This window comes from Porites lutea, chromosome 8, assembly GCF_958299795.1.
Source record: "Porites lutea chromosome 8, jaPorLute2.1, whole genome shotgun sequence".
Classification (NCBI taxonomy): Eukaryota; Metazoa; Cnidaria; class Anthozoa; order Scleractinia; family Poritidae; genus Porites; species Porites lutea.
In genome coordinates, this window is record NC_133208.1 from 29,610,940 (window position 1) to 29,635,411 (window position 24,472).

The following is a 24,472-nucleotide window of genomic DNA, read 5'->3' on the forward strand; positions in this document are numbered from 1 at the left end:
TATGCATTTACCCACATTACGACCAGCCCGAGGTATCCACAAGCGAATGGTGAAGTGGAACGCGCAGTTCAAACAGTGAAACACCTGCTTAAGAAAGCTCAAGATCCTTACAAAGCTCTCTTGGCATACCGTGCCACACCCCTTGAGAGTGGACTCTGCCCAGCAGAATTGTTAATGGGGAGAAAAATCCGTACTCAAGTCCCTACTGTTCCAGCGCAGCTAATCCCCAGTTGGCATTACTTGGAGCAGTTCCGAGAAAAAGATGCTTCCCTCAAAGCTAGACAAAAGAAGAACTTTGACAAGCGCCACTTTGCAAAGAACCTCTCAGACCTCTCCCCTGGAGAACGTGTTTGGTTACCGGACCGGAGGGTCGAAGGGACAGTTTTGGACAAAGTTGGCACCCCACGGTCTTACGCAGTAGAGACCCCAAATGGAGAGCTGAGGAGAAATAGACGCCACCTGAACCTCCTACCAGACCCACCTGAAGCAGGAAACCAGACAGACAGTGCAGTTCCTGATCAAGCCTTGCCCAGTATTAAGATCAACAGTCCTATCCAGACCTCGACATCTACTACTCCTAGGAGGACCACGCGAAGTGGTCGCGAGATAAGACCCCCAGAACGTTTTAAAGATTAGAGACTATGAACTTTACTTTGTTTGCTTATAAGAAAAGTTTGTTTCCGACTTAGAGGGGAGATGTGATGTAATCGCTTTAGATGTCCCATTAGTCTTAGCGGGCGGGCTGTTTTACCATGTGCTCCTTGTACTTGTACTAGCTCGATTAAAGCTGTTGTGTTATAGCCTGTTTCGCCTCTCAATAACATTACAATGTCCTTCATTGAACTGCAGAAGATTTCTGAGCTGAGGTTTGAGTGTCATGTTTGGTTTATTATGTAACGTTTATTTGTTGTACAAAATGGCTGCGAGGCCAAAAATTGACTTGTCGTTTCCGGCTCTCAATGGGACACTTTTATCGGGCCGCGGGTAAGATTTTCACAGAACACAATACAAGGTGTAAGCTTGAAAACCGTTGTAGTTTTGGCTAGAAATTCAATGTACCAGTGGGCTTTCTATCGCTTAGAAGTTAGCAAAAATTTGCTTGTTCGCAAAAGCTCTTCGAGTGGGGTGGCTAAAACAGTAAATAAGATAATAAATTTAAAAGCTTTTCTAAATCAAACTACAGAATAAAAAAGACCAATAATGCTTTTATGATTTGCTAAAAGATCATTGGTAGAAGTCAACGCGTTTAGCTGTACGAGCGAAAAGAAAATGCCCAATTTTACTCTATTTTGAACCATTGCAGCAGGCCAAAATGGCGATTTTTAAACTTTCCTCGATTTCGAAAAAACTAAAGCGCGTTGGGATATTTTAATTGTGTTTTCGAAAATAACTCACTAATGGGTTTATTTGGGCAAAATATGAAGAAATTGAAAATTTTGAAACTGTCGCGGGATTCTCGATATTTACGGAAACTGGCTCTTAAGATCAGCATACGTCAAAGATAGTGCGAACTAGCTCAAGATCAAAGCCTCTTTCCGTAGGTGATCCGTTATTAATTCAAAAATAATTCAAAACGATGCTCTTTAGCCAGGGTAACCTCAGAATAAAGTGCTTTTATCGATGAGCGCCTTGGAGAATTAGAACCACTAATATATTGCAAGATTTAATAGTTTAACTCATAAAATTCTAAAAACTTGCGTTCTTTAGAAATGCAAAATAAAGGTTTTATAAATTAGATCAAATTACCCAGGTGTGATAATCAACCACGCACTCTCTCTTCCTCTTCCTCTCATGACTTTTTCTCTTGATTTTGTATCAATATTGTTTGGAGAAAATTAATATTGGTCACTATTGGGACTTCGGGGCTTACGTATGTTGTACAAAGTGGTCATGCTATATTACTACTCGACGTCCGCCTCCTTGGAAAGCGGTTCGTTTGAAACAAAACGGCGGCTGATTAGAAAAAGCGCTCAATCTTGACAATCGCACGGCAAAAAGAATGGGGGAATGGAAAAATTTCATTCTAAACTATTGGGGCTGTTGGTAAAACCCCGAATTGTTACCATTAAAGTGAAAGCTACTAAGCAGTACTTTCCCGTGGTGCTGTTTATTATGCTACACAAAGCGGTTCCAACTTTTGGGTATGTGGATGAAATCGTCGTGTGTGACCCTTCAGATGAAAGCTACTGAGCAGTACTTCTCTGCAATGCTATTTATTTTGTTGCACACGATGCTTCCAACTTTTGAGTCTGTGGATGAAATCCTAAAGTGTAACCACTCAAATGAAAGCTACTGAGCAGTACTTTCCTGTGGTACAGTTTATTATGCTGCACAAGGTAGTCCTAACTGTTGAGTCTGTGAATGAAATCCTTAAGTGTGACCACTCAAATGAAAACTACTGAGCAGTACTTTCCTGTGGTGCTGTTTCAGTTATGCTGCACAAGGTGGTTCTAACTTTTGAGTCTGTGCTGTTTATTATGCTGAACAAAGTGGTTCTAACTTAAGTCTGTGGATAAAATCCTTAAGTGTGACCATTTAAGTGAAAGCTACTGAGTAGTACTTTCCTGTGGTACTGTTTATTATGCTGATTTAAGTCGATCTGGTACAGTTTATAATGCTGAACAGACTGTAGTCCTTAATATTAAACTTCTGTTTTAAAGGTCCATGCAGATCTGTGCTGCTCATATTTTTCTCCAAAAAAAAACAAGCAAAAAAAAATCTTTAACAATTCCAGACTACTTTTTTCACACGCATTCAACCCACTCGACGCCTATCTTTCGCATATGTCGAGTACATAGTGGGAAGAAGTTTTGAGATTGGGTTCATCTCCACGAGCATAACTTCCCAGCTCCAATATTTGGGCGTTTCCTGGGAAATGCAAACAGTCAATATTGGCACAATAATTAAACCTCACAGCACTCAATACAACCTCACTTTTCGATTCCAAACTGATAAGATAACTGTATAAATTAAAGTACCAACACCTATTCGTGCATAAATTCGTGACTTCGTGTCTGACCACAAACACCATACTAGGAAATGTTCGGCGAGACGAAGAAGTGCTTAATAGTGGTCGAGCGTATTCGGAAGGCTTTATTGAGGCTATAAATAATCGCCCTAAAATCCATGCGGACAACCCCCCAAAAATGTTCTAAAAAGTCCAAGAAAAAGGAGGGCGGAGGAATTTCTAAAAATCTCAAAGTTTCATCGAAAACTTACACGTCAAAACTTTAAAGGAAAAATTTTTGGTTTAAAGATCCTTGTAAGTTTAAACAAGCTGCCTTAACAGTCATTGTGGATAACGTAAGTCCAGCTTGACTAGACTGCAACCAAGAATTGTAGGATACAGTAGACACAAATTTACGGCAAAGTAACTGACTTTTTTCCGGTGACGGGGGATGAGGGAGAGTAACAAGGTAGCCCCCGCAGCCAGCCTCTCACCAGCAACAGCCACGCACTTTGCGACGCTCGTACACCACGCTCGTACACCTATATTTTGTCTGTTTATGCGACAGAATTAGTCTGCTGGCCATCTAACGTGTGTATTCATAATCCCAAAATTAGTAAAATGAATAGACCACCTCCGAGTTCCAAAAACCCTCACTTTAAAAATGAGGCCAACTGCACAACCTTTTCTTGTGAAAATGAGTTTTAATTCCCGGCATGAGATCCATATCTCGGGCTGAGCACTTAACCTCGCTTTGATACAGAGGCCCGGGGAACCCGGAAATGAGCTATTAATACGCCACTGTTAATAATCCAAATTTGTGGCGTGAGACAAAAAGCCTAGGAAGTGAATCGACCATTGTTCAGACGGTCTTAAACTTACCATTAGTAAGCACTTATTCACTGTCATTGACTGAAAATAGAAAATTCATCGTTAAGTAAGACACTTTCGAACTCTAGGGACGGACGATTAGAAATCTGAAAGGGTGGGAGGTGGGGGTTGAGAAATTTACGTAAAAAAATATCATCATCCGAAACAGACAGACAACAATACATATAAGCTAAGAAAAAAATCATGCAAACATGGCGAACCCCCCCCCCCCCCCCCCCCCGCCAAAAAATAAATAAATATAATATAAATAAATATTTCTTCTCCATTCCCATATGGGCATTAATAAAAAAACGGCAGTGTGAACATTCGTCGCAGGGTTGGAAAAAAAGACGAGTTTGTTCTCTGCGTTTTCACTCTTCATGTAATCTGAAGGATTCGTTGAAGCACATATTTTACAGTTAAGCTCGCGGTTGCCAAGACCGCATGACAAAGTACAAATTAGTTTCAAGTTTGTTTGCCAAAATGTGGCCTTTGAATGGACAACCTGTCATATCATCAGTCCGCCCCTGTACATCAAGGTGACGCACACATGATGAAACCGAGAATTTTCCCTTCTTATGAAAAACAAATTCTGAAAACTATTGAAACGTGACTGGCAGACCACGAGTCATGCGTCAATTATGTACAGAATTGGAGTCACACAGTATATACGTTCATATAGTCACGCAGTACTTAGGTTCAATGATGAATGGCTAACCCAATAGTTTTAATCATATTCAATTTCTTTTTATTTTCCTTTACCGTCATTTTTTTTTTTGTATCGCTTTAAAATGAATATTGTAAATCAGCGGATTAGCACTTTTAAAAGAGCCATAACAAATGTATGTAAGTACATGCAATGTCACCTTCAGTTTATACACACAAAGCAGGCCTGTAATGTGCAATTAATGTTGATCATATCTTGTCCACTTAACAGCTTCAAGTTCAAGATCTGGCACTTAGGAGGACATCGCCCGCAATTCATGAGTAGCCTTTCGAAAGTGAAAGATCTTACTCCACTGATTTCATCACTACATCAGCACTTGATGATCGGAAACTGATACAGACAACTTCGGTTTCAAAAAAGAACAGCTGTGCACTTCGGGCAGTTCGGTTCGTCGGATTAAACAATATCCTAATTCTATTTTCGTATCCACTGATCGGAAAGAACCTGGGTTTGTGTTCATTTTATCTTGTTGTTCTTGCTGTTATTGTGTTCATCGTCGTTTGCTTTATTTTGTTTCGGTTTTTTACGTTCTTTTCAATTAATCTTTACATACATTTCTAAAACATTTCAGTTTTGGTCTGGTCTCATGTAGACAAAAACTGCCGAAAAGAGAGGAAATAAATGATTATATTGGCGTTAAATTTAAAAAATTGCCATATCGAAATCATTAACACATAGAGGGTCAATGACCCCGCTGTAGAAATATCACGTCGATCAATATTTTCATTGTCATGATCCTTCAATAATTATACTGACATTCCGATCGAAATATCTAGACCCACGCAATGACACGTAAATCGCGCGTGACAGAAAAGTCAGCGTCTTACGTGCTCAAGCCCACTAAAGTAAATACGCAGTGCTTGTACGGTAGCTCCTAAGCTTTTTAAATCTGTCGTTGGAAAGTATCTAGCCTCAAAGCCTATAAATTGGACAGTATATCATAGAATACTTCGCTGTTGATACCAGTTCAAGATCAAAGATATGGCGAACCTTCACAAGTCCAAAAGCGAAAATTGTCTCTTGCAGCTTAAAGTAATGTTGAAGAAACCCGCGGATTCAGCTGCAGCCGCTAAGAAATGCCGCATTTTGAACAAGATATTCTCGGATCCAGTGAGAAAAAAGAGTTACGATCTTCAGGCACTTACTCTGTCCTCGTTACCGCTATTACCGAAATTTGTCAACAACAATTACGACAATATTAAACTGCTTACATATGAGGGGGATCTGTGGCTGCGAGAAATGTCACGGTTAAAGAAACCAAGCTGGCGAAAAAGACGTTGTGTTTTGCTGGAGGACAAGCTGCACTGTTATGAAACCAAAAAAGGTGTTCTTACCTACTCCGGACTAATTCTTAGAATATCCGAGGTTGTTACGTTATCGATTGAAGAATCAGACTGCATAAAAATTTGTGACATTGATGGAGGAACGCGTTTATTCCGTTGCAATTCTGAGGATGAAAGAAACGAGTGGATGACTGCTTTGCTTTCGGCGAAAGCAATCAATTTGGTTAAGTACCACTGAACAGTCAGTAGAAGCTGCTAGGGCAGCCTGTTGGCGCATCTGTACAAACCCACAAAGAATCTGATGTACATAGACCGAAGAAGAAATTCTAGAGAGATATTAAAATGGTGGATAAAGAAAAAAAAAACAAAAACAAAAGAAGGCTCTCCACAAGTCGTCAGTCCGTAATCGACGCTCGCTACAGTTATGAGATTGTTTTTATAGGGGTAGCACGATCTTAAGCGCCGAGTCAAGAGTTGTGTCGTACAAGAGTCGTATTATGTCGAGAGGAAATTAGACTATAATTGTTTACTACGATTTAAATTAAAGAAACAAAATCTACCAGCTTGTAAATAATATACAGTTCGTAAATTTGAAATAAATCAGTAAGACAGATTCTAGCTTTCATTATTTCTACTCCTCAAACTTCGAGTTTCTCCAATAAAGATCTTATCTTGATGACATTGAATAACTGCTTTTGGATATTGTTCGGATTATCTTGTGACATCCCACTTACAATGATCAAAGTTTTTATACAGAATGCCCAGGGCCTTGACACAAAACTTCCTTGGACATTTTATAAGTTTACTTTTTATTTTCCAATTTTATTTACAAAATTAAAATAATTACAAGATTAAAATAATTTAACAACTAGGTTGGGAATGTAGTAAAAAAATTGTTCGCTCGAGTTTTCGTATTCTCAGCGGTGACTGGGACTAGCATAAAGTCGAGGCTTATGCAACGTAAACTTTTTCACCAGCAAATATTTTGATGATATGCGTAGGCTACGTAGGCTCAACAAGTAGTTTCTCTGAGCAACTTTCACTCTACCCAAAAAATGCGAGAATGGTGTTTTGCGTACGATAGTGCATTAATATTCATCTGGTTAAAGACTAGTTATAATAGCGACCTTAAGATTCTGAGGTTTTCTCAATACAAAGTAGCGAACACGCGTGAACTAGCATAATTAGGGACTTAAAGATCCAACGACTCGGACGGCAACGAGAAGGTCAAAAAACAATTGTTTTAATAAGCAAAACAACAACTTTGCACGTGCATCACATTGTTTTGTACATTTCTTTCCCGTTTTTGCTCGACTACGACGTGAAAATACCTAAATTCGCGTTTTATGGAGGACGTAAACAAGCAAATACGAAATTTTATTTCTCTTTCTGAGCTTGGATATGGTCGCTTGAAATTCAGCTTCAGGAAGGTTAGCCTACATTTGACAAAGTAAGTGGGTAGGAATATTAAATCGCTATAAAGACAGAAAGAACGAAAATTCACTTTTTAAGCGACTTTCTCGTTGCCGTTTTGTCGTTGGATCTTAAAGTCTCTATTTTGGCGGAGAAAACGCGACAGCCGTCGTGACGTCAGATTCAAGTTATCAAATGTTAGATGTTTATCATTTTGTGCTCGGGAGAGGGCTTAAAATCAGCCATCAATAAAAAAAGCTAAAAAATAACCATGCTAACTTTTCTAGTGGAAAAGTAAAATGAGAGAAAAATGACGTCAAATCTCGCCCTCACAATCGCCCTCATCCTCGAATCTTAAGTATCTAATTAACTAAAATAAAATATTCACTTATATTTTACTAGTTTTCAAGTCTATATAATTTAAATTCTTTTCGTTAAAAGTACATCTGAGATGTTCAAGTCCATAGTATATTATGTTGCTACAATACTTTGTATCAGTTTGAGATAAAACTTCGCTATAAAACTCATTAAATAATACAGATATCATTTCACGTATAAAACGAGAGATTTCTTTTCTGGATTACGGTCAGTTTAACAAACCCTTATTAATTTGATGCCTTGATATACGAGAGTATCTATATGTATTTAGCAGAATGTGTCCTCAAGCAAAGTACATGCCTTTAAGAATATCTGGATGAACTTGAACCGCTTTTGCCAAAATCTGTGGGCTTCTGCTATCACCATGACCACCGCTAGAGCTTGAGCCGTTGTCAGGACTACGACAGGAAGAGAAAAACGAGTTACAAGGGGTGTCTCCGACTAAGTGCAAACAGACAACCCACGTTTCGTAGACAGGACAGCCCAAGCAACAACACCGAAAATTTTGATCATTGCAGAATTGGTACACGGGGAAATACACTATAGGCGTTACATCCCTTGTAAATTTAAGTTTAAATAATATATAAATGAAATAACTCAATAAACCGTAGCTGTGCTGTACCGTTCGATTTTCACACTTGATTCTTTCCAGCTTGATAATAATTAATGATACAAGGCGCGTATGGTGATATTGCAGGTATATTGCTGATATTAAATTAAATAATGGCTATACGAATTTCATATATTTTATTACAACCGCGGAATGAAGAAATAAATGCAAAGAAGATTATCGCAGTTAACGACACAACTTATGCAGTTGCCAAAAGAAAGCCTGAAAAAAACAAACCCTGACCTCTGCGATACCGCGATGTAGCGCTCTAACAGATTGAGGTACAATGAGGGACATAAGTGTTGGGACACTTTTATAAAATGACCCCTTTTTTAACAGTGGACATACCTATCCCCTTCCCCTGTGCATCACCACCCCCTTCCCCCAAAACCAATGTTGTATTTTAGACCCTCAAGTCTTTCTTTTGCTACAAACAACATTGAATCGGGGGTGCGGGGGATTAACGGCGTTAAAATAGAATGAAATAGTAACAGAATGAAATTATTGATAAAAGCACCCATTATAAACAAGTGTGTCAACTTTGTCCCTGATTGTAGCAAGCCAGTTGGGGATGTCATGAAATTAGTTCGTACTGTACCCGGGAAAGGTGAAGATGAAATGAATTAGATTTATTGTTACGTTGATTCGTTCATCTCCTCGAAGACTGATCGCGCTTTAATTACGAACCTAAGAAAAGCTACTGACAGCGATGCATAAAGTACGGGAGCAATCTTTTCACCAAACTTGTGCCCAGTCTCTTACCTTTCTCGTTCCCTTTCTGTCAGGTGGAACCTTGCTCTGAACGCCACCAGATGCGCATAATACGCTGGGGCCGGTATCGACACAGCGCGCGTGCACCTCACATACGTGTGACATAGTTGGTATGTCAGGGATTGAATCTCGTCGGCTTTGAAGTTGTTGTCGTCCCACAGCACATGGTAGTGAGATGGTCTACTGGTTCCCTAATAAGATCACGGTGTACGGACTGTTAGCATCTATGATCGCCATGTTCTAAAACCCCTCCCCCGGAATACCCCCCTGGAACACCCCCAAAACCTTCTGTGCTAAAGGCATTAGTTAGTGTCTGAAAAAGATTTCAAATAAATAGAATCAGGGAGAACTAACCATAATATGTTTTTGGATCAGTTTAGGTTTCTGAGAAACTGCCCAACTACCCCTCCCCTAAGCCAACATTTTGCCCCAAGTGAGAAGTAAGTGTTAATGTTAACTTAGGGAAGGGGTAGGAGGGTAGTTTCCCAGAAACCAACTTTCAATCCATGTGCATCCTTACCATCCCTTGCAACAAAAGACAGGAAATAGGAACAAAACTGGAACATTAATTTTGGAATTCAATTGATGGGGAAAACGTTTAAGCTGTTTTAAAAAAAAAAAACAGCAAATAGCGTGACAGAAAGCCTTAAAAAATGAGAATTTTCATTGGATACTCGCAATCGAATATTGAAAATAAATCTACCCGACTAGTTTGCAAAGTACTATCTTACCTGGATACCCGCGTGGCTGCAGAGGTAGAAATCAAACTCGGTTGGGTGTGTTATGCCGGTGTCAACGGTGGTTCCAGGAGGAACGTTGCCACTTTTACCACACTAAAGAATGAAAAACAAGAAAACGCAGAGACTTCAAATCAATCAACCTCAAAGAAAGAGTGACACGTACAAGCCGATCTCGTGCGTCTGACCTATTTATAATATACCATATTTCCTCGAATAAGCGCCTACGCTCTAATCAGCGCCCACCCCATTGTCCAAAATATCAAACAAGCGCCCCCTTCCCTCCCCCATACGTTTTTTCATGGTAGGGTACAAGGAAAACCTGTTTCTATTGTCACTTTATTTATATCTCTGTGGGTAAACCGCGTGGAACTAAGGTACGCGTGATGATTACCAACAGGAGAACTTAATAAGCGCCCCCCACCCGAGTAAGTTCCCTCCTTCCAATAGGCGCCCATCCTTTTAGCCGAAATTGTAAATAAGGCGCTTAATCGAGGAAATACGATATGACCGTTTAAAATGTAGGTTTGATGTTCATAGCATGATTTGTGACGAAGGTGCAACATCAACACCTCATGTGCAAAATAATTGTGTTGTTTAATCCCGTGTTAAGGCAGCTTTGAAAAATAGTAAAAGATACGTGGACAATAGATGTTTCTGTTTTCCGTTTGTCCTTTTTTTCAGACCTGAGTTCATTTGTTTGACACCCTCCTACCTTGTCTTGCCCATCCTGACAAAACAACCTTGTATGATGTCGCTTTTGCACTACAATAAATGTGATCCCAGGCTGGTACCCGACCTCCAGTTTGATACAAGCTTCACGGATTGCTTTCAGTTCATGACTTAGGACCTGGTGGAAAAACGCGCCAGTAAAGAAATGATCACTGTGACTTAGTAGAAGGCACCTACCCCTAAGTTTGGGTAGAGGTCTGCCGCCGCAGGCCTTCAATCCCGGATCCTGTTTAAGACTGACAACAATAGATAATTTTGCTATCCTGTTTAAGAAAAGAGACCTTGGCTGCTTACTATTCACACAAACCACCCTGGTGGAAATCTTGTGCATAAACATAAGCTATAAAATTTGACGTGGTGGGAGAAAGATCTTCTACAATGTATATCGAACAGATTATAAAGGGTAAAAGAATTGCATCGTCTCAAATCACAGCCCATTTTTTTTTGAGGCCCCCCAAAACGGAATGTCGCGAACCATTTGATTTTCTAACCAGAATTTCCGGATTTTTCATGATCCGATTCAGTTTCTTTGTAGAGAGAGTTTTGCTATTAACCTAATTTATTAATTTTCTACTATTAATTTGTCCAGACACATCCGTTAACTCCTTGAAATAACCCTGCTTCGCGGTGGTAGGTTTATTGCAAAGACTCTTGAGAAAGATCTGTTCAAATGACCAGTCCGGCTAGCCAGTTCAGTCTTTTGGTAAGCAATCATATTTTTTTAGTACTTTTACTTAAATAAGGTTTCTGTTAGCTTTGGTACTGGAAGCTGTATCCTGGGTACCGGGGGCTTTTTGTCGCGTGCGTCGGGATGCTTCGGAGGTTCGGCCGAAGGCCGAGGCCGCGAGAAAAGACTTGATCGAATCTGGAAACCGCGCAGGAAGTTTCTGGCACCCAGGGAAGACAAGGACAGAAAAGGAAAATAAGGATTATTAGAGTCGGGATTATTAGGCTCACATCTTTCACAAAAACCGGTTAATGGCTTCAAGTTTTCCATAAATATACGAGTGTGTCTAGTTCCTTGTCAAAGGGGAATTAAATGGGAGTCGAAAAGCTCACCTGTCTAAACTGTCCTTCACTGACTCCGTCTCGGTAGAAAATAATCCTCATCGGCTTGTGCTTTGTTGAACGATAAAACTGAATCAGCAGTTCGCGAACCATAGCTGCCAGTTCCGCAATGATTTCCTGGAATGAAGAAAATACAAAGAAATCAGAATATGGAAAGGAAAGAGCCCCCAACTGGATAAAGGCAACAAAGTCCAAGTTTAAGAAAACGACAGCAACAGACTAAGCGGCTTTCCGTTCACTTTCTTATTTTCGGGGAAGATTTCAATAGGTTATGAAAAACCAACAATACTTATAAAGAAATCCCATCTTACAGTCTGCTCCCTGTCATATACAGTCGACACCCGATAACTCGAACCCTCGCTAACTCGATCCTCGCGCTCACTCGAACCAAAATCGATTTCCCCTGGATTTCCGTCATACATTCACTGTAATTTCACCCTCGGTAACTGGAACCCTCGATAACTTGAACTCCCGCTAACTCGAACCAATTTTCGTTTCCCCTCAGGTCATTTTCTACATAATTTTACCCTTGATAACTTGAACCATGTTTTGAGCCCTTAAAAAGTCGGGAAAAACGCCGTCTACGGGCGTCCGAAACATTGAATTTTGGATTTCCTATTGACTGTTGTAGGAGTGTAGTTTACTAGTGGGGGCTGATGTTGATTGTCACAGGCTAACGTGAAGCAGCTTTTCTTCCCAAAACAGTAAAACGCATACTCTATTTAGGCTATCTTTTGTTATGTTATACGTTCTGATTTATAATCTAGCAGTATCTTTTAATTTTCACGTGACATTTCTACTATTAAATGTGATGTTCACTGTGCAGTAAAAACTGTTTTTTACCTTACTCTCGGCTATTTTCTTCGTACTCCCGATACCTCGAACTCCCGATAACTCGAACCTTTTTTCGATTTCCCTTGAAGGTTCGAGTTATCGGGAGTCGACTTTATCAGTTTTACACCCAACTCTTTGAGCCCAAATATTCACATACAAACTCTCCAGACTGATCTCATTACATTACCTAAATTAACTGAGAGAATTTCTTAAAAGTTCAAGGCATTTCCCCTCTGGCGATCATTTTATTAAACCCTGTAACCTTTCTCGTAGCTTGTGTTTGAATCAGTATTGTAAGGGTTAACCTGTCATTCTAAGACAACTGAGGGGCACGTGTGTACCTGTCCTGCAATACAGCCTATAGTTTTTAAGTTCTTTACTTACTGTATACATACCTGTCGATGTGTTTGTACGCGCACTGAAGCATAATAGCGACTGGGATGAGCATCCATGCTACCAACAACCTAAGACGTCAAAAAAATTAGCTACCTTCAGTTTAAAATTTTCATTTACGCTCTATTTTTCATTTACATTTTAAGAAAAGCGAAATTCCTCTTACAGCAGCGATGGATGGTCGCTTCTCGTCACCAGCGGCTGGGTGAGTTACATCTGCTCCAAGGAAAATCACAGGCTCGCGAAACAATGGGAGTCTGTTAAAACGAAATCAATGAATTATTCATAAGCTATGCAAAAATCACAAAACTTAACAAAGGGCATTCCGGTTTGGTAAGTCTCACAGGACTCGGGTATCGAGCAATAATCGAGAATAGAGTTTCGATTCTCGACTCCATTCTTTATTCATGCGAGGATCGGGAATGGAGTGTCGACTTACTTTTAAACGGTACTGTAACAAATTCCAATTTAATCCAAAATTCTAGACGAAGAACCGGACAGTGGATGTGTCTCCACTTCACCTTTTTTTCTATTTATAAATTTCTTTAGCCTTAGAAAGCAAACGAAATTTATCGATACCACCACTGGTGCGTGAAATGATGTTTGAGGAACGAGCGCAGAAATCCCATACTGATGACGTCTAACTACCCAGATCTGGGTAGGGCTTCTGATTGGCCGTGCCAAGAGAGAAATTTGCCTTGAGGCACTACCAAGACCTAGGTAATGACACGTCATCAGTATGGAATTTCTCCGCTCTTTCCACAAACGTCATTTCGCGGGGAAACCAGTGGTGGCGTCGCGAAATGAAGGCTGTTTTCTCAGGCTACTGTTTGTTAATGTTTGTTAATCAATTAATTAATTAATTACTTTATCTATTAAGCGTTTTTGGACCGCTGGGAAAAGACGCTATATAAATGCATTATTATTATTATTCATTAAAAAAACCATACCGTACATCCGGAGCCAGAATGCTGTTTATTCCACCGAGTTTTGCGTTTATTTTAAGGCATAAGTTAGAGAGAGTAGGAGGTTGACATTTTGTCACGTTCTTGGCTTGTACACACTGTGTTGCAATACCCAGTGCTGTATCACCTACTCGCTTTACTTCCGCTGTGAAAAGGATAAAAAAGGAAAAGAATAGGGACGATATTAAGGCGATTCCTATTTTGAATGTCATGACATGTTACACCGAGACATGGTAGGCGGATTTAGCAAAGCAACGCGACTTCACTGTTAAAACCTGGCCGGCTCAGCTCAATACCTTGTGTCCTCTTAATGTTTCTCGTTGCGGTTATGTGTGGAGGAGGGCTATGTCGAGATATTGGCTCGAACAGCCAAGATCACGACAGAGTCGGGCCAGCCAACCTTCTCAAATAAACACAACGACAATTTTAAAAGGAAACAAGGTATGATCCGAGCCAGGCCGGTGAAGCGGGCCAGTCATGCTAACAGTCATGTTAACCGGCTTTTAGAACTTAAGTTTCTTCAGGGGCCAGAGTTGGTTTTGTGCAAAACCTAACATTTCCCGGTTGATCAAAGACAGAGGAATGTTACCAGGGTGCTATACCGCGCACTGGAATGTCTTCTTTTATTTGAAAGAAAGAATGGGTATTTTGCAAGATTGATCATAACTTACCGTAAACAGGTGTTTTACCAGGCAAAACAAGAATGATAAGCTGCAGATTACTGAACGATGAAATTAAACGTTGGAACATGGGCTCAACCTATACAAAATAAGAGAACAGCACAATTGGATGAAGTTAAGATCACCGAGTAAACGAGAAATCGGAGAAGGAATCAAATGGAACCTAGGAAAAGAAACAGAAAACATCGAAAAGAAAAACGACGTGTGGTTTCATTTGGCTTTAACCTGTTTTAGATTTACACTTTGTTAACTAATAATCAAAACATAATAGAGACCTTTAGATTCCAGGACGAGGACGACTTCGAGTACGAGATTTGACTTCACGTTTTTTCGCGTATTCTGAAATTATAGACTCCCCGGAAAGCTTCATTTTCCCATTTTTCACTAGAAATGTTAGCACTGTTACCTTTAGTAAAGGAGGTTACACCCTCTCGCGATCGCAAAATGATAAAACTTTTAACATTTGATAACTTGTTTGTGCCACTTCGACATTCTCGCTAAAACTCGTAGTAGAATGACGACGGCTACCACATTTTCCCGCCAAAATGACGCTGGTTCACGCGCCAGTACTACGTAGTATTGAAAAAATCTCGTACTCGTAGTCGTTCTCGTCTTAGGATCTAAAGGTCTCTAATAACAAACCACGGGAAACAAACAAACACAGCGGAATCTAATTGCCTACCTCGTCAGCTCTCCTGGCGTATCTACAAAAGCAAGGCCCCGATCTGATCGGCATTCCAGTTTCGCCAGAAATCTTCATCAGCTGATTGGAGAAGTGACGCAGAGCTCTTTCGTTGCAGTCTTGAGGATTCGCAAAGCAGACGATCGCCCAATTTTTTATCTCAATACCATGAAAGAGCTGTTTTCCTCGCATATCCCATGTACCTGGGAGTTGAAATAAAAACTAACGGTCAGCAAAATTTTCAAGCAAAGTTCTGTCGAAGCTGACCTACGAGTAGTGTCGCAATGCAAAACGTCAATACCACACTGTTTTAAAATGTAGTTTTGAAAGCACTTCAATGTCTAGAAAGCAGCTTTTGGACAATTAAAACATAAAATCCTGCATGTAACTAAACTAACTTTGTATTTTAGAGAAGTGACATTAGAAATTTCCAACACCCTGTGCCCCCCAATCCCTCTCCAACAAAGTGGGAGACAATTTCCAGATCGGAGCAGGGGGGAAAACTGAAAACAACACTTCAATTCATTCGTATTTTAAACACGTTCTTACGGCAGAAATCTCATGATTGATCCCCCTTACCTTCTACAGGAGATACCTTTGGCCTGTCCTAGAGAAAATAAAGGAAATCAAGTTAATACTTAATTTTGTCAAGAAAGTAATACTCAACAAAACCCTAGCCTAGGACCAGGCTCTGCATTGGGGGCAAGCGAAGCGAGCCGGGAGGTAGTCTGGGAACTGGTTCCGCCACCGGCCCTTTCCCCTCCCCAAGCCTCCGCTCGGCTCGCTTCGCTCGCCGATATTTTTCCTATTTGATCCCGTTTTTTTCCTTTTCCCCAACTGCGGAGCCTGGCACCAGGCTACAGAACCCTAGTTTTACATGAAACTAGTGCCAAACGGGGAAGTGACAGGGTCTGTTCACACGGAATTCTCCTCTAAAGCGGTACGGTGCACCATGGCCCTTTGCCGATTTTGTACCAAAAGGAGACGGTTTTGGTTTTTCTTTACCACCAATCAGAAGCTCAACCCAGATCAGGGTGTGGCGCGTTATAAGTATGGAATTTCCCCCGCGTAAAGGATAGCACACGTGTGAACAAAGGTTTATCCTTAAGAATATACGAGTCCCGTCCAGTGTAAAGACTGTAAAAAGAACTGGAAGCGACGCAAAAATACACCCTTGGATTGTGATTATTAAAACTACAAGTACTTACTCTTCCACCATATTGCAGTTTTGGAGCATCTAAAACTCGTCCTTGAAGTTCAACCATTTTGTCACTAATTGAAATTCCGAAGTCGCTGGCATAAGGATCATTGCTGAAGTCAGCTCTTCTGACCTAGACACCAACCGGACGAATAAAACAAAGTTTAAACATATAGACCAAGGGCAACATAGTCTCTGGGGTCTCTCTTGCCCCGTTATACGTGCGAAGTCTAAGAAATGGTCGGTGACGTCACAGCTCTCGGAAGAGTCCAGGATTGATTGAGCCGAGAACGCCTGGGGACTTGGCTGGAGCAAAAGGTATTTTAAGCATTAAGTCCCGAAAAACACAATTCTTTTGCACAAACACATGCTAGGATAGTATTGAGAACTTTTGAGTCTGTGGACAGAAGTCTAAGTTGTGACCATTCAAATGAAACCTCTTGACTATTGCATTCACATGATTAAAATTTTAATTGTTCTATCTTAAAGCTGAAATTTGCCCTTTAACGTAAACTTGACTTACAATCTCTTTATTTTACACGGGATAGGAGTCAGGGAAAGCAATCGCCTTTGCCTTTATATCAACTGCATTGAAGAGAGACTTATGGCTGGCAGTGAATAGCACTATTCATCTTCTGAACAACTTTTGTGAACTTAAAGGGACTGTGTCACGCTTGTCTTGTTCATTTTGTTTATAATAATGCCAATTTCACAACCTTACTCGCTTTGGAACTTTTGAAATAACTTGTGAATGACAAACTCACAGCTTATCAAACGTTGCAAACAACAAAAATGCACTTTAAAAAACTGTTAGGCCAACAAGTTTTTAAAAATCTCAATTGCAGTACGTTTCAATCTTCTTCTAGTTGGTCCATCCGTGCCTCCCTTTTTTCTGCCGGAGTTATTTATACCTCCTCAACATTTATGTTTCAAGCAGTTATTTAAATGTTTAACTCAATATATAGTGGCGGTTTCTACTGAACGAATTTTGAGAAATTTAATGCACAGTTCTTTTCTATCAACTGCTTACCAAGTTCACAATTTCTTGTTCTCTATCCGGGGCTTTTCTCGCTGTAGCTCGGATCATTCTCGCTGTCTGCTGATCAGATAGTCTCTTTATGCACCGCTGACCAGCCACAAGGTTACAAACTTCCATGGGGAGGTAGGTGTGTTTTTGTTCTTGTCCAACTTGAAGACACGGTAGATGCGGGTACCTGTAAATGTATGAGATTAACTTTACAGCGTCGCCGAGTGGATTTGCTGGGATACTTATCATTTACATGGGAAAACTGGAAATTCCGGAAATTCTGGATTCGATTTCAAAACCACTGAGTGTGATATTTATTGAAGAATAAACATCATAACATATCTTTACAGTAATTCAATTAATCCCTTAAATTATCCCTTTTTTTCAAAGTGCACTTCGATTAACCTTTTCAGTTATTGTTGCTGTTGTTCTTGATAGACTTAGGTTTTTACGAAAGTAAACATGGCTTGCTCAATGTAGAGCATTCGGATGGAATATTCAAAATCAGAAACCCCCTCTATATAATTCTATAGCCAAATGAACAAACGAAAAGGTTGCTACAGCCGTCGAAGTTGTTACTCCCTTTAAAACAGCTGTCTGTAAAAAACTTAAATTTGTTGGGAACGCAATAAAGAGTCTCAGTTTTTTCTCCCCCTTCGTGATCAATGCCTGGTAGTTATTTTAGAGAAGATATTACAAGTAAGAACGATGAGAAGACAGAACAAAAAACCGCACTTACTGCAGTTGTCTCGAGTGTTTTTCTTGAAAGTACCTCGCCACGGTAATCTCACGTTGTTGCCCTGTTTCCATTTGTTTGAGGGGGAACTTCAGAGAATGGGCGGGCTGTTTTGTGACGTTAATTACGCGGTATTTTCTCCTCATAGTTCCACAGTGCGTAATCTCTACTTTCAAACCTGCAGGTAAGGCAAAACATAGGACAGGAGACATAGAGAATTGTAGCTTTTTCAGCGGAGTTTTATAACATTAGATTTTTCCAGAAACTCTCGGCGTTTAAAGCCAGGGCCTTACCCTGAACCTTCTGTGTTTAAAGGAGCAGTGTCAAGAAATTAATCATACAAAATTCAAACATTGGCACTGCACGCCAACTTGAGTGAAACATGACGATGACCGCTGAAAATCATTAGAAAAAGGTAAAACAACACTGAAAATACAAAGGCAGGGATAGACAAACTTTAAAGAAAACTCAAACGGATTGGAATCAGTCAAGCTTTTGAAAACTTGTTAGCCTAACAGTTTTTCAAAATTCATTTTTGTTGTTTGTAACGTTTGATTTAACGCTTGACAGACAAACTTGCTTGTCGCGAAGTTTTGATTTTGTTTCCTTAACGCTGAGTTCCGTAGCGGAATAAGGGCGCTTAATGGCCACAACTGAATATTGAAAAGTGAACTCGAGAGCCGTGACACGGCCATGTTACATAAAAAAACTCAAATACTCAAAACAAGATCAGCACATGATCATTAGTTTTTGAAACACTAGAAGACTTTTACCTTGCGATGTTCCACTTTATGTTACACTAGTTTCCCAGTTATAGCGCACATTTTTTTTTCTTCAAACTGGTCAGTATACTTTCTGAGGTTTAATAATTATGTTCAGGCTAAACAAGGGGTGAGTCCGTTAATGGGCAAATACCGTGACTTTTTTGCCACAAACAGTTAAACACAAAATCTCCCCTTGAAATTATTTATACCAAAAAGGACACTGTTTGGTCAATGACTTTTTAAGCCATAAAGGTTCTTAACAGAACCGGTGTGGCTCTGAAAAGAACCGGTTGTTGTTTTGAAACTGTGGTGATATCATGATCTTCGCACTCCTTCTTGAACTCATTCTCCAGCGGTTCTTCAGCATCTGATTTTCATTCAGCTTTCATCACCCACGCACAGTTTAATCTCCAGTTCCATCTACTGTGTTTAATTTCCTGAAGTATTTGGCGCCGGGTCTAAAGTACAGGTCACATTCCACAGGTCAAGAGTACAAGTCACTGCTCCATTGATAGCTAACCAAACCACACAGATTCCCCTCGATTTAGTAGAACATTTTGTTAAGAGATTAGGGCTAGGAGACACTATTAATGTTGCTCATTTATCTGTATCATGGTGACCTGTACTCTGACGTGTGCAAAAGTGACCAGTATTTTAGACCCGCCTGCCACATTGTATTAACATTACTGGCCCAATGGAGCATTTTCACCAGAGGTCACGGCGGCTATGTTAGTGTTCCAAACCAGTCCTGAGGGATTTGAACTCTTTTCTCATGGAAACGCTTTCTTTTGTTCCAATGAATTTGCATAGATGCTGGCCATATATTATTGTCACTATTGAGTAATTAAGTTAATTAGTTTACCTTTAATCTCTCTGGATAATTTAACTGTTTCCGAATCTGAAAGTGGTTTTCCCTGCTGGAGTTCTTGTTGTGGTTTGCGAAGGACCTCACACATGAACTCCACTACTGGCTGGCATTTGTAAAATGCCGTGGCTGACACTGCAAAAAAAGAAAAAAACATAGATTGTCTTTAGTAATGACTTTAAGTAATGTGAGAGATTCATAGTCATTTCGTACCCAAGTCGATTCAACCGAGTTTGTTTTTAATTACTTACGATTACTTAATAGGTTAACAAAACACCCATAATTTTAATGTATAATTTAATTCTTCCATTCCTCGATCCTAGCAATAATAAATCACTACAACAGCAAAATGAGACTAGGGTGGCTAGGTAGACTGGGATGACTATGGTGACTAGGATGACTGATGGCTATGGTGACTGGGATGACTAGGATGACTTAATTGTGACTGTAGATGGTGTATCAGGCCTTCCTTGGTGGTTATATAGGGAGGAGAAGAGTAAAGAGGGCAGAGGCGGAAGGTGAAGAAAGAGAGGAAGGCCTAACACAAAACTATTCAATGACCTGTGTGACACATCCCAAACCCAGATGCAAAAGTGATTGGATAATACAAAATAACACCACTTTCCAGTGTTCTCCCTAGGATTTTGGCAAAAGTCCAGGGAGTCCAGTCTTCTGACTGAGATTTTTAACAGTGTTTGTATGAAGCCTGCTGTAGCCAGAATAAAATTTCATGAAGACTTGGGAATTTAATTTTAGTTCTCCACTTGGTTAGCAAGTAACTGTTATTCTTCTGTTTTTTTCTGAGGCCCCTAAATGGCTGCTGCTTTCTCATAATCAAAGCCTTCTTCTGATTTTCAGTGTTTGGAATTAATCGATAACTGCAGATTTGGTATCGTTTTAGGTGACTGAACTTCTTCCACCAGATTTTCATCAATTTTCTGTCTCTTTTCCACAGTAAAAAAAGAACTCAATTTGTTTTGACAAGCTTTTCCTTTTTGTTCCACATGTCTTAGGTTGATTGAGTTTTCCACTGTGATTTGTGACACTGCATAAAATGTAAGAGCGGGAATTTCAGTTCTTACTCCATTTAAGCTCCTTGAAGGGCCCTCGTGTTTCTCAGGCAATTTCAAGATGGCAGCAGTTCAACGAAATGAATGCATCACAGGTTTATTCATCCAACGGAACAAATCACTCTTACAATCAATTAATTAAGAGAAAACAAACAGATGAAAACACCACAGAAAGTGTTTCATCAACGTTATTGAGTGATTTTGTCTCTGAAATACCTATCAATCTAGCCTTAAGTACCTGGGGAGAACACTGATTTCACGTGTTATATTAATCATACTAACCATCAATGTTTAACATCATCTTCCACTGTGATGGCCTGACGCTTTGATGAAATCCAAACCATACTTCCCGTCCACTCTCTAGAGGATGGTAATAACCATCCGGGGGAGAGTAAAATGATCTTCCTATTGATGTGTACTTCATGGATGGCAAGTGTCGCAGCACAACATCAAGGGCTTGAATGGTGTCAAATGGAATCTGGTTATGTTTTCCTTCTAGGGCTTGCTCCAGCGCAAACAAACTGACTTGAGCAACCCATTTGACTGTGACCTACAGAGCATGGGTTAAATGATAATGTGTTGAGATCCTGCACTATAGGGGACCAACCTTGTACAATGTATGCATATAAAAAAGGAATTTTAGAAGAAGTCATGGTCCATCATCAAAAGACAAATTTTCCTAAATTATGTTATAGTGTTAATCAATCACTGCAGCTCAGGTTTTTTTGCTAGAGCTGGGGAAAAGGGTAGAGGATTGTTTACAAATATTAATAGTAATAGGATTGTTTACAAATATTAATAGTAAACTACTGCTATAAAGTTGAACCCTGCTAAGAGAAGGTACATTAATTTTTTTTGGGGGGGGAGGGGAGGGCTAGGGCCTCAGAGGGGGTGGGGGGGTCATCAGTGAAAGTGAGCACCAAAAGTGGAGGGCCATACCTCTTTGTGAGCTATTCAAGGGGAGAGTCACCCATCTTTTCCAGAAGTTTTTTAATGAGGATTTATTTTGCGATGTTGCTTTCCATTTTTCTTTTCACCTTCTTTGATTTAATTTGGTGATTTATTATTGTAGGTACTTCCATATTCAAACTTCATCTATAAAACGTAAATATCCCATACTGATTGTTCGCATTTTCTTGTTTCAGCACGTACACATTCAATATTGACTGAGATATTTAACAATTATTCGGCCTCATGGGCTATCGACTCAGAGGCCATGAGGGCGAGAGGAATAATTGTTTTAGTAAAATCCAAGTAGTTGGTCAAACATATCAAGAATAAAAGAATTTTAGCTACTTAAAGCTAGACTTTAATCCTTTTTTGCCGACAAAAGCGTGTGCTTTTCGCTACTAGTAGGCTATAACATATAGCCTAGTAGTAGCTCAACCAATCAGAATGCAGCATTGATAATAGACCACTAGTTGGATTTTACTAAAACTCATATATTCAAACATTTTGGTTCAAAAGTGAAATGCTCTGAGATTTCTATGGCATGGAACATACCATGACTTGTAGTAGTGAGGGGAGGGTCATACATGTACTTTTGTCAGTCACCCAAAGGGGGTGGGGGGGGTTAGATCAGGAATTTTTTAAATTTAATGCGAGGGAGGGCCATCTCTTATTTTGTAAAAAAAAAAACCAAGATCCCCCAGCTCTCCCCACTCAAGAAAATACATACTTTCCCTAAATGGACGCCCATGTAATATGGACACCACATTATTACAGGCAGTTTGCTTTGTCCCTGGAGAAAACCCTTACATTTTCTCTTATTCAACTGGCTTAATATGGTGGAACTCCATTTCCATTTAACTGCTTGTTAGTAATGGTAACAGGACTGAGTGGAGTCCAATTCGGTCTGTAATCATACGAGTGATTAACAAAATCGGACAACCGCGTAGCGGGAGTCCGATTTGTTTAATCACGAGTATGATTACAGACTGAATTGGACGACACGAAGTTCTGTTACCAGTTAATCATAACTTTAACAAAATTTGTGATACAATAGGCTATTTTTTAAACCAAAACACAAGAAATTCGAAATTTTGTTTTGCTAGCAGTGAAAAAAAAAAATCCATTTAAGCGCGCGCGTGATGGCGTGTACTGTCCAATTACTTAGGCATGATGCGTACTGTCCTATTAAACTGTCCAATTAAGGCTGAAATCAGGGTAGTTGAGAGCCAATCAGATTTGACAATTTTGTTACAGTTCTGATTAAAAAAAAAAAAAAACATTCTTATTCGATGAATAGGGGACCACGGTTTCGAGGTGGTACTGTAGTTTTAAAGTGGCTGCATATTTTGTAATAAAAAATTGCTTTGCAAACAGTTTTTCTGCTTTCCCAGGGTGCTTAAGGTGGCCATGACAGTTCTATAAAATTCCTTACTTTGAAAGTTTTGTCCTTGCTGTTCTCAGTGGGAAGTGTTACCACAAAGTCAACCTAAAAATAACAGGGATAGAGGAATAAGGTAAACAGAGACAATTCTAAAAACTTCATTCAACAAGGCGACGTGTCAACTAAACATCCTCCGAATCCTATACTGGAAAATAAATCGAGAAATAAACGGACTCAACACCAGTAATTATTAACAAACTCAATACCAAATTGATAACAAAATCATTTACTCAGTTGCTAAATGTGCATGAATTTCACAACGACTGGTGTGACTGATTGAACAACCATTGATTTTAAATTACTAAACGATCTCTTGATCAGCGACTTCATACGTTTCACACAAAGCGACCAATATGAAGAGTATGTTGTATATAGTGAACGTTAATTCTTGCTGATCATGTTCTATCATAAAAAGATTTAAGCGTCATGAATACTGTGAAGATCACAAAGACACGCGAACTGTAACCACTTACTGGTTTTCTGCCGATCGGAAGTGCTTTACTGCTGTAAAGATTCTTTCTGCCATCAAAAACAGGCCTTTGTCCTCCAAAGACTCTATGATACGTGCTTACCATAGCTTCCACAACATCTCGATTGACTCTTCGCGGACATTTATCAGGTGAAATGGACAAATCGTAGTGATGGATGTCTCCCTTGGGAAGACGAACTTGAAAAAAGTTTGTTCTCAAGGCGATTGCTCTTCCTAACGATCCAACGTTCGGTCTCTTAGGAGGGGCAAAATCTCCACCGACGCGATTTGCTAAAAGATAGATGTGATGCAAAGAATATGTTGAAAAAATTGAAACACAACAAATTAAACAAAGAATTTAATAGACATCGAAGCAAAATCGACAAAAACGAAAGAAACCTGGGTTGTTTGATGCCGCTGAAGCTCCAATTTGAGCATCCATAATTATTTTGTCAAAAAAACGTACATTCTGTTTTGAAAGACGTTATAAAACACGTGAAACAATTTCGTAACATCAGAACGGCGATGACATGTTCGTTTCTCTTAGAAATGGCGTCTACGCCATCTTGTTCCTGCAGATTTTCAGTTTCACTCTCATCACCAGGGCCCACCGGCTCTGAATTCAAAATGGCGGGTGGCTGTTCTATGATCTCACACAACGTATCTCAAGCGTGGTGGTATTACACTGGTTTTAAACCAAAGACATTCTGTTTTGAAAGACGTTATAAAACACGTGAAACGAATTTCATAACATCAGAACGGCGATGACATGTTCGTTTCTCTTGGAAATGGCGTCTTTTATACGCCATAATTATTGTTCCTGCAGATTTTCAGTTTCACTCTCATCACCAGGGCCCACCG

General features: G+C 39.8%; 1 protein-coding gene across 1 annotated transcript; it reads right to left on the bottom strand.

The window, feature by feature from the left end:
* Window positions 1-6,617: 6,617 nt before the first annotated feature.
* On the bottom strand, window positions 6,618-24,209 carry LOC140945762 (protein argonaute-2-like). Its single transcript, XM_073394805.1, has 19 exons — window positions 24,011-24,209; window positions 23,616-23,902; window positions 23,134-23,187; window positions 21,033-21,300; window positions 19,678-19,815; window positions 18,055-18,229; window positions 17,319-17,502; window positions 16,299-16,421; window positions 15,670-15,697; window positions 15,091-15,293; window positions 14,400-14,487; window positions 13,714-13,873; window positions 12,930-13,020; window positions 12,766-12,834; window positions 11,528-11,653; window positions 10,452-10,586; window positions 9,731-9,832; window positions 8,991-9,190; window positions 6,618-8,016 (listed from the first exon to the last, which is right to left on the bottom strand). Exons 1-19 carry the CDS (start codon window positions 24,051-24,053, stop codon window positions 7,902-7,904), a joined length of 2,589 nt encoding a protein of 862 aa, XP_073250906.1. The 5' UTR covers window positions 24,054-24,209; the 3' UTR covers window positions 6,618-7,901.
* Window positions 24,210-24,472: the final 263 nt, after the last annotated feature.

Coding starts and splice junctions, on each gene's coding strand:
- LOC140945762 (XM_073394805.1), bottom strand. CDS start 24,053: ATGGATGCTCAAATTGGAGCTTCAGCGGCATCAAACAACCCAG. Junction 10,587..11,527: donor GTGAAGGACAGTTTAGACAG/GTGAGCTTTTCG, acceptor TTTTTCCACCAG/GTCCTAAGTCATGAACTGAA. Junction 9,833..10,451: donor GTCAGGATGGGCAAGACAAG/GTAGGAGGGTGT, acceptor TTCATTCTTTAG/TGTGGTAAAAGTGGCAACGT.